The sequence below is a fragment of the Ranitomeya variabilis genome, chromosome 1 (genome assembly GCF_051348905.1).
Source record: "Ranitomeya variabilis isolate aRanVar5 chromosome 1, aRanVar5.hap1, whole genome shotgun sequence".
Taxonomy (NCBI): domain Eukaryota; kingdom Metazoa; phylum Chordata; class Amphibia; order Anura; family Dendrobatidae; genus Ranitomeya; species Ranitomeya variabilis.
In genome coordinates this window covers 502,129,473-502,143,720 of record NC_135232.1, presented here as the reverse complement: position 1 = coordinate 502,143,720, position 14,248 = coordinate 502,129,473, and the positions used below count along the sequence as shown (strand labels likewise).

The 14,248-nt window shown below is 42.1% G+C and overlaps 1 protein-coding gene across 2 annotated transcripts in view; it reads right to left on the bottom strand.

Annotated features, from left to right (window-relative positions):
• SUGP1 (SURP and G-patch domain containing 1) overlaps positions 1-14,248 on the bottom strand; it is a 230,459-nt gene that overhangs the window by 61,019 nt on the left and 155,192 nt on the right. For both annotated transcript variants that reach the window (XM_077252428.1, XM_077252420.1), the window contains exons 2-5: positions 12,653-12,818; positions 6,598-6,695; positions 5,973-6,194; positions 2,940-3,063 (exon numbers count right to left, since the gene is read on the bottom strand). In XM_077252428.1, coding sequence (XP_077108543.1) covers positions 2,940-3,063; positions 5,973-6,194; positions 6,598-6,695; positions 12,653-12,818 — 610 coding nt within the window. The remainder of the gene's footprint in view (positions 1-2,939; positions 3,064-5,972; positions 6,195-6,597; positions 6,696-12,652; positions 12,819-14,248) is intronic.

Below are 14,248 nucleotides of genomic sequence, written 5' to 3'. Positions count from 1 at the left end.
CCAGTCTCCAGATCTCAACCCTATAGAAAACCTTTGGAGGGAGTTGAAAGTCCGTGTTGCCAAGCGAAAAGCCAAAAACATCACTGATCTAGAGGAGATCTGCATGGAGGAATGGGCCAACATACCAACAACAGTGTGTGGCAACCTTGTGAAGACTTACAGAAAACGTTTGACCTCTGTCATTGCCAACAAAGGATATATTACAAAGTATTGAGATGAAATTTTGTTTCTGACCAAATGCTTATTTTCCACCATAATATGCAAATAAAATGATAAAAAAACAGACAATGTGATTTTCTGGATTTTTTTTTCTCAGTTTGTCTCCCATAGTTGAGGTCTACCTATGATGTAAATTACAGACGCCTCTCATCTTTTTAAGTGGTGGAACTTGCACTATTGCTGAATGACTAAATACTTTTTTGCCCCACTGTATTGTATACTATTGATTTAATAAAAATTAACGTGATGGTTTACTCTAGGTTTATGGACACCTTAAAACATACTATAATTTGAGGTCACTTCTCAGAATAGGCCATTATGTGTATATGAAGAATAAAACAATTACAGTTGTGTGAAAAAGTGTTTCCTTCCTTTCCTATTCTTTTGTAGGTTTGTCACACTTAAAAGTTTCAGATCACCAAACAAATGTTAATATTAGACACAGATAACACAAGTAAACACAAAATGCAGTTCTTAAAGGGAACCTGTCACCACTTTTTTGCTCTATCAGCTAAAAATATAATTTAATTGCTTGTCAGGTATGCATTCCACATCTACATTTGAAACCCCCCGACACCCCAAGCAATCAAATGATATTTTTAGCTGAGAGCGCAAAAAAGTGGTGACAGGTTCCCTTTAAATGAAGGTCTTTATTATTAAGGGAAAAAGAAAACCAAACCTACAGGGCCCCTTAAAACATAAATTAACTGTGGTTTATCACATCTATGGGAAGCAGAGTTCAAATTCCCTAGCTACACCTAGGCCTGATTATTGCCACATCTGTTCTCTAGCAAAAAAAGAAAAATCACTTAAACAGGACATGCCTAACAAAATGAAGAAGGCCAAAAGATCCTCAAAAGCTAGTCATCATGCAGTGATCCAAAGAAATTCTGGAACAAATGAGAAAGTAATTGAGATCTATCAGTCTGGAAAACATTATAAAGCCATTTCTCAAGCTTTGTGGCTCCAGCGAACTACAGCGAGAGCCATTATACACAAATGGCGAAAACACAGAACAGTGGTAAACCACCTGAGGAATGGCAGCCGAACAAAATTACCCCGAGAGCGCAGTGAAGACTCAGCTAAGAGGTCACAAAAGACCCCACAACCACATCTAAAGAACTGCAAGCCGTAATAGTCTCTGTTAAGGTCAGTGTTCTTTACTCCACTATGAGAAAGCGAATGGGCAAAAATGCCCTGCATGGCAGAGTTCCAAGACAAAGAATACTGCTGAGCAATAAGAACAAAGGCTCATTTCCATTTTGCCAGAAAATATCTTGATGATACCCAAGACTTTCGGGAAAAAACGCTGTGGAATGAAGAGACAAAAGTTGAATTTTTTGGACAGCGTATGTCCCATTATATCTGGTGTAGAAGTAACATAGAATTTCAAAAAAGGAACGTCATACCAACAGTAAAATATGGTGGTGGTAGTGTGATTGTCTGGGGCTGTTTTGCTGCTTCAAAAGCTGACTGTGGTAAAAGGAAACATGAATTCTGCTGTTTACCAAAAAATCCTGAAGGAGAATGTCCGGCGATCTGTTTGTGACCTCAAGCTGAAGCGCACTTAGGCTATGCAGCATTATGCAGCAGGACAATGATCCATAACAAAACAGCAAGTCCACCTCTGAATGGCTTAAGAAAAACCAAATTAGCACTTTGGAGTGGCCCAGTCAAAGTCCTGACCTTAATCCGATTGAGATGCTGTGACATGACCTTAAAAAGGCGGCTTATGCTCGGAAACTCTCCAATGTGGCTGAATTACAACAATTCTACAAACATGAGTGGTCCAAAATTCCTGCAGAGCGTTGTAAAAGACTTATTGTAAGTTATCGCAAACGCTTGATTGCAGTTGTTGCTGCTAAGTGTGAGCCCAACCAGTTATTAGGTTTAGGGGAAAATCACATTTTCACACAGGGCCCTCTAGGTTTGGATTTCTTTTTCCCTTAATAATAAAGGCCTTCATTTAAAAACTGCATTTTGTGATTACTTGTGTTATTTGCCTAATATTTACCTAATATTTACATTTGTTTGGTGATCTGAAACATTTAAGTGTGACAAACATGCAAAAAAACAAAGGAAGTCAGAAAGGGGCAAGCACTTTTTCACAAAACTGTATATGGCTTTTATACTGCACTTTCACTGCGTCCTCCACATCACTCATCCCATGCCTAAAGATTTCAACTATTAGACGGCCAGGTAAAACAGACGGATCAGAATGCATTGCAGACTGGCCAGAGGCTCTCCTAACCTCAGAGTGACCGCTGCACAGAAATACATGAAGTTGTCACGCTCGAGTTGGAAGACCTGACTGAGTCCAAGCATTACGTTCCAATGTCAGTCCGAATTATATGGCAGTCTGAATGTGCCCTGTGAGTTACCTAATGAGTTCAAGAGGTGGGGGGAGCAGGCAAGAGAAGTGGCTCACAGGTGCAGAGAGCAGCAGATTTTTCTTAGATATATTGCAAGATTTCTAATATTCCTTGTGGAATTGATTTATGCAAAATGTATTATACCTACATCAGTGAGAAGCTTTGCTCTACTCAAAGCTACATTTGCTGTGTTTTACAAAATGTAATGCAGAGAATGGCAAATCCTAGTATAAGCTATCAAAGTGTATAGACATATGCTATGGTTTGAAGTCCATCTGATAATGGTTTAAGAATTGTAAGCCGATATATTGACATTACAATATGCAAGCACTGTGTTTTACCACTCACCCAAAAGATGGATTATCCTTGTAATCTTCCATTGCCATTTTTTCCAGTTCTCTGCCCCCTTCAGCTACAAATCGAGCCAACTGTTCTACCACTTTGCGTATTGCTGAGTCCTCTGGGGGTGAAACTTTAAGCAGGCTGTCAGTACTGGGATTCAATTCACACAGTAAACAGTCAACAGGTATTTACAGTGGTTATAAAAAGTCTACAGACCCCTGCTAAAATGCGAGGAAGTAGAATGAATTCATACATTTTTCTACCTTTAATGTCATCCATAATCTGAACAAATCAATTGAAAAACACACAAGTAGTTTTGAAGGAATGTGTTGTCAAAAAAGTGTGAACAACCTCTTAGGGTATGTGCACACGATGCAGATTTTGCTGCGGATCCACAGCTGCGGGTCCGCAGCAGTTTCCCATGAGTTTACAGTTCAATGTAAACCTATGGGAAACCAAAAACGCTGTGGACATGCTGCGGAAAAAAACATGCGGAAACGCAGCGGTCTACATTCCGCAGCATGTCACTTCTTTCTGCGGATTCCACAGCGGTTTTACAGCGGCCCCTATGGAAAACCGCAGTTGTAAAACTGCAGAAAAACTGCGGTAAATCCGCGATAAATCTGCAACAAAAATGCAGCGTTTTTGCCCTGCAGATTTATCAAATCTGCTGCGGAAAAATCCACAGTGGCCAAGAATACATGTGCACATATTCTTATAATTGGGGATGTGGCTGTGTTCAGAATCAGCAAAAAACACATTTAAACTAATGATTAATAGTAGATAGCAGCCATCATTTACAGTGATTCAGATTAACCCATATATAGTTTATAGCTGTTCTAGTAGGATTTTCCTGACATTTTCTTAGTTGCCTTTTCCAGCAAAGGCCATGGCTCGTATAAGGGCTTACAGTAAAGCAAAGGGATCTCATTGCAGAATGTTATCAGTCAAGAGAAGAATACAAAAAAAGCTTCCAAAGCATTAGATATACTATGTCACATTATAGAGAGTCATCAAGAAGTGGCATCAATTTTGCACAAGGGAGACATTAGCTAGAACTGGACGTCCCTCAAACATTGATGAAAAGACAAGAATAAAAGTAGTCTGGGATGCAGCCAATAGACCTACAACAATATTAAATAAGCTGCAAGAGGTATGTGACAATCTACTGTATTCTTCATATTTTCTGCCTGTGGATGGTAGCTGTGATTTGCCAAACGCTACCTAACTCTGCCAAAACCATGTGGGGAAACGTGTTATGGTCTGATGAAACCAAGATTGAACCTTTTGGCCATAATTCCAAAAGGTGTGTTTGTCACAAATTCAACACTCCACATCACTAAAAGGACACCACACCTACATTGAAACATGGTGGAACAGCATTGTGCTTTAGGATTGTTTTCAGCAGCTGGAACTGGGGCTTTAGTCAAGATGGAGAAAATTATGAAAAGTGCAAAATCAGTCAATTTTGCCATAAAACCTTCAGATCGCTGATAAAAAGCTGAAGAAGAATTTTACCTTTCAGCACGGCAACGACCCTAAACATACCTCCTGACAAAATCAACTAGAGTTGCTTCCCCAGAAGCAGATTAAAATTTTCAAACAGCGCAGCCAGAGTCCAGACTTGAATCCAATTGAAAAGCTGTGGGTTTACCTGAAGAGAGCACTGTACACAGGAGATACCCTCACAAGCTGACAGATTTGGAGCACTACTGCAAGGGAGACTGAGCAAACGATTGGCAATTCTATAGGTGTCATGCTGAAAGACTCCCACCCAAAAAGACTGACTGCTGTCATAAGTCCAAAGGGTGCACCAAAGTATTAGTTTAAGGGAATGCACATTTGGGTAACCGCATTATTTTAAGTTCTTTATTTTTATATTTTCCATGCAAAAAATTTTCAATTTTTTTCACAATGGAATTATGCAGATTATGGGTAACATTAAAAGGTAGGACAAGTTATGACATTATTCTTCTTGATGTGATTTTTTTTTTTTACATGACAAAAACCTAGCATTTTAACAAGTGTGTGTAGACTTTTTATATCCACTGCAATTGCTAGAAAAAGAAAGGGAAAGGAAGGGAACAAACCAAGGAACAAGAGAGCAAAAACTGCTTAATTGTCAGCTCTTGTGGCCAGTAACTCTCTACACTGATAATATAATAGAATGAGTGCCTATTTCTCAGGGAGAGGAAGATTTATCAAAACTGTCTAAAAGGCATACCAATCACAAAAGAGACAGTTTCTCTTTTTAACTGTTTTCATAATCCGCCCCATTATGAGATTTTCTGTAGAGAATTTTACATTTTAATCCACTTTAACCACTCAAAAATCTGGACAGAAATCCACAGCAATTTCATATGTGTACATACAGCCTAGCAGTGTCTTAGTTCTAAGATTTCTTGAACAGAGCAAAACTTTTTTTTGACTGGTTACGGTAATCTTTTGCCACCTCTTTCTTGGTGATCAGCAACTAAATTTAGCCATATAATAGTTGCACAAGTTACCCTCTATTGCGTCAATACAATATATTAAAATAATTACACTGCAACAAGGGAGTTACCCCTGAAAAATACACCTCCACCTAAAAAATTAGTGCAGGTAACGTGATTATGATAAATGGGTTATTTTCGACATGTCTACTCCGAGGTTCCTGCTTATCGGGAAAGCCGTCCTACTCCTGAAGATAGACAACTCGACCAGTCAGCATAGCTTCATGGATCCAGAGATCTGGCCATGTTCAAAGCAGTGCTTACAAGGTCTATAGAAAAGCGCTTACAAGCACATGCTCCTTAATTGATCACCTCTGATAAAGGTGGCCTCTTATCTAGGCACTGAAGAGTAAACAATAAAATTAAAAATCCCTCTATTCTTGAGAACAGAGAGGATTTTTAATAAGAAGTACAATGCAAAGGTGCTTGTTTTTACACACACACTTAGCAATTTTTTCCATTTATCATGAGAAATCCCATTTAATACTGCATCACACTAGATTACTTATCCCTTCCTGGACAAACTCACCTCCCACTTGCAACTTACTTTTTATTTCTAACCACTGCTCATAATCCTCATCGTCATCATCATCCTCCTCAGGAGATTTAAAGACAGTATTTCGATTTATCTTGGGTGTTTGCTTAGTACGAGTAAAAGTCTTCATTTGATTGAGCATGCTCTCAACAGAGGACCCATGCCGCTTTACAGTTAGAACATGCTTCTTCTGAGTAGCCGATGAACTGCAACTAGAACTTGCTGTCGATTTTTCTAAAAAACAAACAAAAAATAAAAACACTGTAGTAAACACGGCAGTGGAGTCAGTAAGTCAAACCTCCAACTCCTCAATTTCCCTGTACTGTTCTAGCCATTAACCATCTACCTGCAATCTGAAGAGTCCCGCGTGAATGGATCAGTGATTGATCATGCGCACTGACGATCCATTCATTCTTATGGGAACTCCAGGACATAGCCGAGTGATACGCTCACCTAGGCTTCATCACTCTTATAAAAATGAATAGATGTGACAGACTAGTACTCAATTCACAAGAGCCCCAGCTCTCAGGATCGGTAGGGTCCAATGGTATGGGGTAATGTCCAAACTTGAGAATACCCTTTTAGGACACTTTATAGTGAAACAAATCACAGTTTAATTACAGGACAGATAACTTACCTGTGCCGGTCTTATCTTTCTGTAACTTGAGAAACTGTTGCAAGAAGCTGCCATCATTTGCAAATTTATTTGATGTGGAGGAGGACGCACCTGCAGAGCTGCATTTGAAGGCAAAGCACAGAAATAATCAGTGTGCATAATACAATTTACAGGTATTTGATCGAATTTAGGCAAATTTGAAAAAAAATCGATTGAAAAAAAAATATCAGCTGTTGATTGTTCTGATCCTTCATTGTCTATTTCACTACTGCTACATTGAAAGGAGTGAAATCCATCATAAAAATATGCAACATAAAGATGCTGTAGGATTGGAAATTTGCACGGATTTTACATGAACAAAATCTGCAACATGAGATTTGTGAAATCTTATTCACTCACCTGCTGCTGTATTCCACTGCAGATTTTAGCTACACAAATCTGCAGGTAAGATCCAGAGCAATGGCATCCCATGTGGATGTATGCTTACTAGAGATGGGCGAACCCGAACAGTAAAGTTCGGAGCCCGAATGAAAACACCTACTGTTCGGGCACGGATCCCTAACACGGACTTCACCAAAAAGTTGTTGTTAAGGCTCATACCCATCTGCGAGAAAAAACAATGGACGAGTGCTATGCGAGTGTCATGCGATTTTTCCACGGAACATCCGTATGACATGCGTATGCAACGCGATTTTAACATGAGGTATTACATACAGCAGTTCTCTGTACGTAAAAGCTCATGTTAAAATCGCATTGTAAAATACAACTGTACACATCATTTTAAAACCAAGTAGTCTTCAAAATAGATAGATAGATGATGAACTCGGCAGCGTGAGAAAATGAAGTGTCACTTTCCCACGCTCAAGAGTTCACCTCGGGTCAGGCTGGGAGGCTGCGCTGACATCACTGATGCTGATGCCAGCAGTTTCTCATTCATACCTCAGTGGTTTACAGCTGGGGCGGTAGCATTAGAACGGCTCCCGGTTGTAAACTATATATCCCCCAGATATGGATTACGCCGTGGGACTGACTGTACGCCTCTCCATTACTAAGCCAGGCTTAATGTCACCTTACAATACGAAGGTGACATTAACCCCTTATTACCCCATAATGCCACCTCTACAGGGCAGTGGGAAGAGAGAGGCTAAGTGCCAGAATTGGCGCATCTTACAGATGCGCCTTTTCTGGGGTGGCTGGGGCAATAACCATGGTCCCTCTCTAGGCTATTAATATCTGCCCTCAGTCACTGGCTTTCCCTCTCTGGTGCAGAAAATTGCGCGGGAGCCCACACCAGTTTTTTCCGTGAAAACATTCTTTTATTAAATACATACAGGTCCCAAATTTTACACACATACTACTAACAGCATTAGTCACTGATATATAGAAATCTAACTGTTCTGCAATGGTTTACTGTATGTAAACCAGGTCTCCTATCCTGTCGGCTTCTGCAATGATTTTACAGAAGCCAACAAATTAATTATCGGCTATTTACCAGTGCGTAAAATCAGAAAGCACTTGCATGGTGCAAGTGCTGTGCGATTTTTTTCTCACACCCACTGACTTACATTGACGAGTCTAATCCGAGATAAGCAGCATGCTGTGATTTTTTTCTCAGTCCGATTTCGGCTGAGAAAAAAAAAAAAAAAAAAAAAATCGCAAATGAGATGTCACCCATTGAATAACACTGGTCCGAGTGCAATCCGATTTAAAAAAAAAAAATATGGAGTGGGGACCCCTCTATTCTTGATAACCAGCGTTGCTAACGCTGACAGCTGAGGGTTGCAGCCCACAGCTGTCAGTTTTGCCTGGCTGTTTATTAAAAAATACAGGGAAACAGACTTTTTTTTTTTAATTACCGTATATACTCGAGTATAAGCCGAGATTTTCAGCCCACTTTTTTGGGCTGAAAGTCCCCCTCTCGGCTTATACTCGAGTCATACCCAGGGGTCGGCAGGGGAGGGGGAGCGGGGGCTGTCTAATAATACTCACCTACTCCTGGCGCGGTCCCTGCACGTCCCTGCTTCCCGGCGCTGCAGTTTATTCCTGTAGTGAGTGGTCACATGGTACCGCTCATTACAGTAATGAATATGCGGCACCACTCCTATGGGAGACGATGACCGCTCACTACAGGAAGAAAATGCGGCGCCGGGGAACAGACGTGCAGCGACGGCGCCAGGAGCAGGTAAGTATGAGGGGGGGCAGCGCGCGATATTCACCTGGTCCTCGTTCCACTGTCGGCGCCGCTGTGTCTTCCGCAGTGAAGCTCAGGTCAGAGGGCGCGATGACGCGATTAGTGCACGCCGCCCTCTTCCTGAACGTCGGTGCAGAGGATGGTAAGACACAGCGGCGGAACGGGGAGCAGGTGACTATAGCAAGTGCAGGGGACAGGAGAGGTGAGTATGTAATGTTTTTAATTTTTTGATCGCAGCAACAGCATATGGGGCAAATATCGGTATGGAGCATCTTATGTGGCCATGTGCAGCATGATATGGGGGTAAATATCTGTATGGGGCATCTTATGGGGCCATGTGCAGCAAGATACGGGGGCAAATATCTGTATGGGGTGGCCATGTGCAGCATGATATGGGGGCATATATCTGTATGGGCCATCTGTATGGGGTGGCCATGTGCAGCATGATATGGGGGCATATATCTGCATGGGGCATCTTATGTGGCCATGTGCAGCATGATATGGGGGCAAATATCTGCATGGGGCATCTTATGTGGCCATGTGCAGCATGATATGGGGGCAAATATCTGTATGGGGTATCTGTATGGGGCCATGTGCAGCATTATATGGGGCCATGTGCAGCATGATATGGGGGCAAATATCTGTATGGGGCATCTGTATGGGGCCATGTGCAGCATTATATGGGGCCATGTGCAGCATGATATGGGGGCAAATATCTGTATGGAGCATCTTATGGGGCCATAATCCACATTTGTGCAGCATTACATGGGGCATATTTTAATACGGAGCATCTTATGGGGCCCATCATAAACTGTATAGAGCATTATATGGGGCTCCTGATTCAATATGGATATTCAAAGACACTTAACCTACTGATGTCTCAATTAATTTTACTTTTATTGGTATCTATTTTTATTTTTGAAATTTACCGGTGGCTGCTGCATTTTCCACCCTAGGCTTATACTCTAGTCATTAAGTTTTCCCAGGTTTTTGTGGCAAAATTAGGGGGGGGGGTCGGCTTATACTCGAGTATATATAGTATTTAAAATGCAGGACCTGGCTGATAAATACTCCAATCAGCCGTCGCCTGCTCTCGCTGTTATTAGAGGCAGCAGGTATAGACTGATGGGCGTTGTAGTCCCATCAGCTGATGCCAGTGACCGGAGGTAAACTTTTTACCTCCAATCACAGCTGCAGGCTCACCCTGATTTGACAGTGTGGGAACAGCGGCTGTCTAACTGGCAGTAATGATTTTAAGGCCAATAAGAGTCAGTGTTTGCCGCGCTGTCATGAACATGACAGCGTGTCAGACACTGGATGTTTGGACCCCCCATTTAAGTGAATGGGGTCCGGGTACTGTTCTGGTACCCAAACTCTTTTTTAACTGTTCGTCAGGACCCTATCCGCGCACCGAGAAAACATAGGAGTGCCATTGTTTTTTTCCCTAGCGATGTTATGGTAGAAGAACAGAACTGGAATTGGGTGTTTGAATTTGGAATACTTCATTTCCTATAGCAGGATCTGTCGTCAACATACAACATTACCCGGTTTAACAGCACAGAAAAATACTGTGCCCTTTTTTTGTTTACTCTTGCTCACACGCTGCAGATTTTGTATGTTTTTGCCATACAGATTTGCTAGCAAAACCTGAAGCAATTCTGATGCCAGCAAAGTGAATGAGAAACTTTACATTAAGGTTGCTTATTTGTGACTTGCAGTTTTGGAGCAGAAAATAATCTGCTGCATGTCAATTCTCTGTGTTTTTGCCCTGCGTTTTTGACTTCACTAAAATAAATTAAAAAAAAAACACAGGGCAAAAATGCAGCCATAAACGTGCGTTTTTGCAGCTGCGTTTTACCTGCCAAGAGATGCAAAAATTACTGCATCCATTTACGCAATGTGTGCACAGCCTAAAGGTACCTTCACACGAAGCGACGCTGCAGCGATAGCGACAACGATGCCGATCGCTGCAGCGTCGCTGTTTGATCGCTGGGGAGCTGTCACACAGACCGCTCTCCAGCGACCAACGATGCCGAGGTCCCCGGGTAACCAGGGTAAACATCGGGTTGCTAAGCGCAGGGCCGCGCTTAGTAACCCGATGTTTACCCTGGTTACCAGCATAAAAGTAAAAAAACCAAACAGTACATACTCACCTGCGCGTCCCCCAGCGTCCGCTTCCTGACACTGACTGAGCTCCGGCCCTAACAGCACAGCGGTGACGTCACCGCTGTGCTTTCACTTTAGGGCCGGCGCTCAGTAAGTGTCAGGAAGCAGACGCTGGGGGACGCGCAGGTGAGTATGTACTGTTTGTTTTTTTTACTTTTATGCTGGTAACCAGGGTAAACATCGGGTTACTAAGCGCGGCCCTGCGCTTGGTAACCCGATGTTTACCCTGGTTACCAGTGTAAAACATTGCTGGCATCGTTGCTTTTGCTTTCAAACACAACGATACACGGCGATCGGACGACCAAATAAAGTTCTGGACTTTATTCAGCGACATCACAGCAGGATCCAGATCGCTGCTGCGTGTCAAACTAAACGATATCGCTAGCGAGGACGCTGCAACGTCTCGGATCGCTAGCGATATCGTTACAAAGTCGTTTCGTGTGAAGGTACCTTAAGAGCCATTAAAAAGACTTCAGCAGGCTTGTAACTATCACACCTCAGTCACACTAGATAATGATTTTCTCAAGCGATAGCATCAGAAGCTATGTACAAATAACCCTCGGCTCAAACTCTGCTGGGAGTGTGAGAAGAGTGACGTTTTACTGATCCGATTTCCTCGCATGCGAGAATCTGATCACAGGTGCGAGAAGATGGAGAGCTTAATTTCTCCATCTACTCCATTGTGTGAGCCAGTGTATATTGAACTGCACTCGGTTGACATCAGAGTACAGTCCAATGTTTTGCATGTACCAGTAGACTTCTATGGGTGTGCAACGTCCAATATACGATGCCAACTGCAGCATGGAACAATTTTTTCTCGTGCTGACTTGGCATGAGAAAATAAACGCTAGTCGGTACTGTTCAATAACATTGGAGCGAGTGCGATGAAACATCAGATTGCATTAGTCCAAGTAATACGCTGGCTACTCACCAGTGTGAGCGAACCCTTAGTTCCCTGAATTCACGAGGGAAGTACTTCCTCTGCTCCCTTCAACAATGACTGCTGGGTACCCATATGGACATGCAAATACAGTATTTTTCGGACCGTAAGATGCACCCAAATTTTCAGAAGGAAAATAGGGAAAAAAGAATTAATGTGTCAAATGGGGGTCCGTCTTACAGTTCGAATTCAACTTACAGGGGGGAATTCGGCTGCGCTGGTGGAGCTTGGTCACAGGGGGTGTTCGGTGGTCTCAGGCTGGTGCGGTGGCCTCTGGGAAATCCCATCCCATCCCAGGCTGGTACGGCGGTGGTGCGAGATCTGGTTCGGGACAAGACCTCGTTGCCAAGATCTCAATCTGAGCATGCACCGCCCCCGGCAGCCATTTTCCCGGAGGCCACTGCGTTGCAGCAATGGATGTGCGGTGGGCTCCGGGCTTACACAAAATGCCGACGGAATCCTCTGCACCACAGAGAACCACCGCCGAACCAGCCTGGGAAGGGAGTGTGATCGTCAGACCGGGACCGCCACAGAATCGCCCGACTCCTACTGCTGCCACAGTATTTGTAAGTAAATTCCGACTATAAGACGCACCCCTATTTTCCCCAAAAAAAATTTGGGGAAAAAAGTGAGTCTTATAGTCCAAAAAATACGGTACTTTATTTTATATAACTGATGGCTGCAATGTATGTCATTATCTGGGTTAGTAATTTTGATCACTGTAAAATTATTAAAACTCCTTGCAAATAAAAACCTTTATAGGGTGGCATTCAACTTACGCTGTTCCTTGAGCCGGGATGTTCTGATGAGACCGCTTGGCTTGTTGCTGTGCTTTAGCCTCAATTTCTCTTTTCTTCTTTTCAATCAGTTCTTCTTGGTACTGAATATATGTACTTGTTTTTGCAGGTTTTGGGGGTGCAGATGCAAACCTCCTGCCACCTATACCTAAAGTAAAAGGAAATGCAGAAATATGTCTTACGGGCATTAATTTGACTTGAAGAATGCCAGATTAACAGTGTGCATTCTTGAACAGTCATAAGAATATATGGTATAGACAATAGATAGGAAGTTTAATTTTTATGTACCAATGATCTTGTGGAGTGGGAATATCATCATTTGTTCCTTCACCCACCAATCATTTTAGATTATTGTCAGGAGGAATTGATAATACTAGGCATCACTTTCCACAAAATTTCATCCACCTGCCTATTGAAGGATGTGCTCGTATTCATTACCAACCTGCTTTTACAAAATGAAACTATAGTCATTGCCGAAATTGTTGTCACCCTTGAAATTATTCCAGAAAATTAAAAAGTTCTCCCAGAAAATAATTGCAATTACACATTTTGTCATACAAGTATATTTTCATTGTGTGTATTGGAACAACACAAAAAAACAAAGAAAAGGGCAAATTGGACATAATTTCACACAAAACCCCAAAAATGGTCCGGTCAAAATTGTTGGCACCTTTCCAAAATTGTGAGTAAAGGACTTTGTTTCAAGCATGTGATGCTCTTTCAAACTCACAGGTGGCAAGTAACAGGTGTGGGCAATATGAAAATCACACCTGAAATTAAAATGGGGAGAAGTTGACTCAATCTTTGCATTGTGTTTGTGTGCGCCACACTAAGAATGGCCTTTATATCAGTACACATTTTACTGAAATCACATTACAAAACTGGGCCCTTTGACCAAGACATGTAAACTCATCTTTTCAGCTCTCACACTGCATAATTCAAATTTTTCTCTCCAAGTAGATCTTAACCATTTGTGCAGAAACAATATTTCATAAAATCTCACAGCTCTGGTTTTCCTCAACTTGAGCTCCTAATTTGAGATATTATAATTGTCTTTCACTAACCCGAATTAAATCTGGAATGTCTTCACGTGATGTGAGAGTGCACAAGGGATCGCATTTAATTTTACGTCATATGCCTCTATCTTAAATCTATTCTCTTTCCTTCCTACACTGTGGTAGTTGCCTTTCTGATACTCCTCACGCACGATTTTCATTCTTTTTCAATCTCGGTGCCTGGCTCCCGCACAGGTTGCTTTTGTTTATTGACAATCATAATAAAATAGAGTTGAAAATTAAGTAATAAAAATACTTACCGTATATACTTGTGTACAAGCAGAGTTGTACAGCACTTTTTTGTGTCGGCAGGGGAGGGGAGCAGCGGGTCACAGAGGCATGAGCCGGCGGCAGCAGCTAGAGCCTGTGGCTGCTGATAAAGAGAAATTAATATTCACTGCACTGGCAATGAATATTCATTTCTCTTACAGCGTGCACAGTTACAACCGCCGGCTTCCAGCACATATCCTACTTACCTTCCCTGCATCTCGTTCTGGTGCCAGCAGCTCTTCCAGCCGAGCGA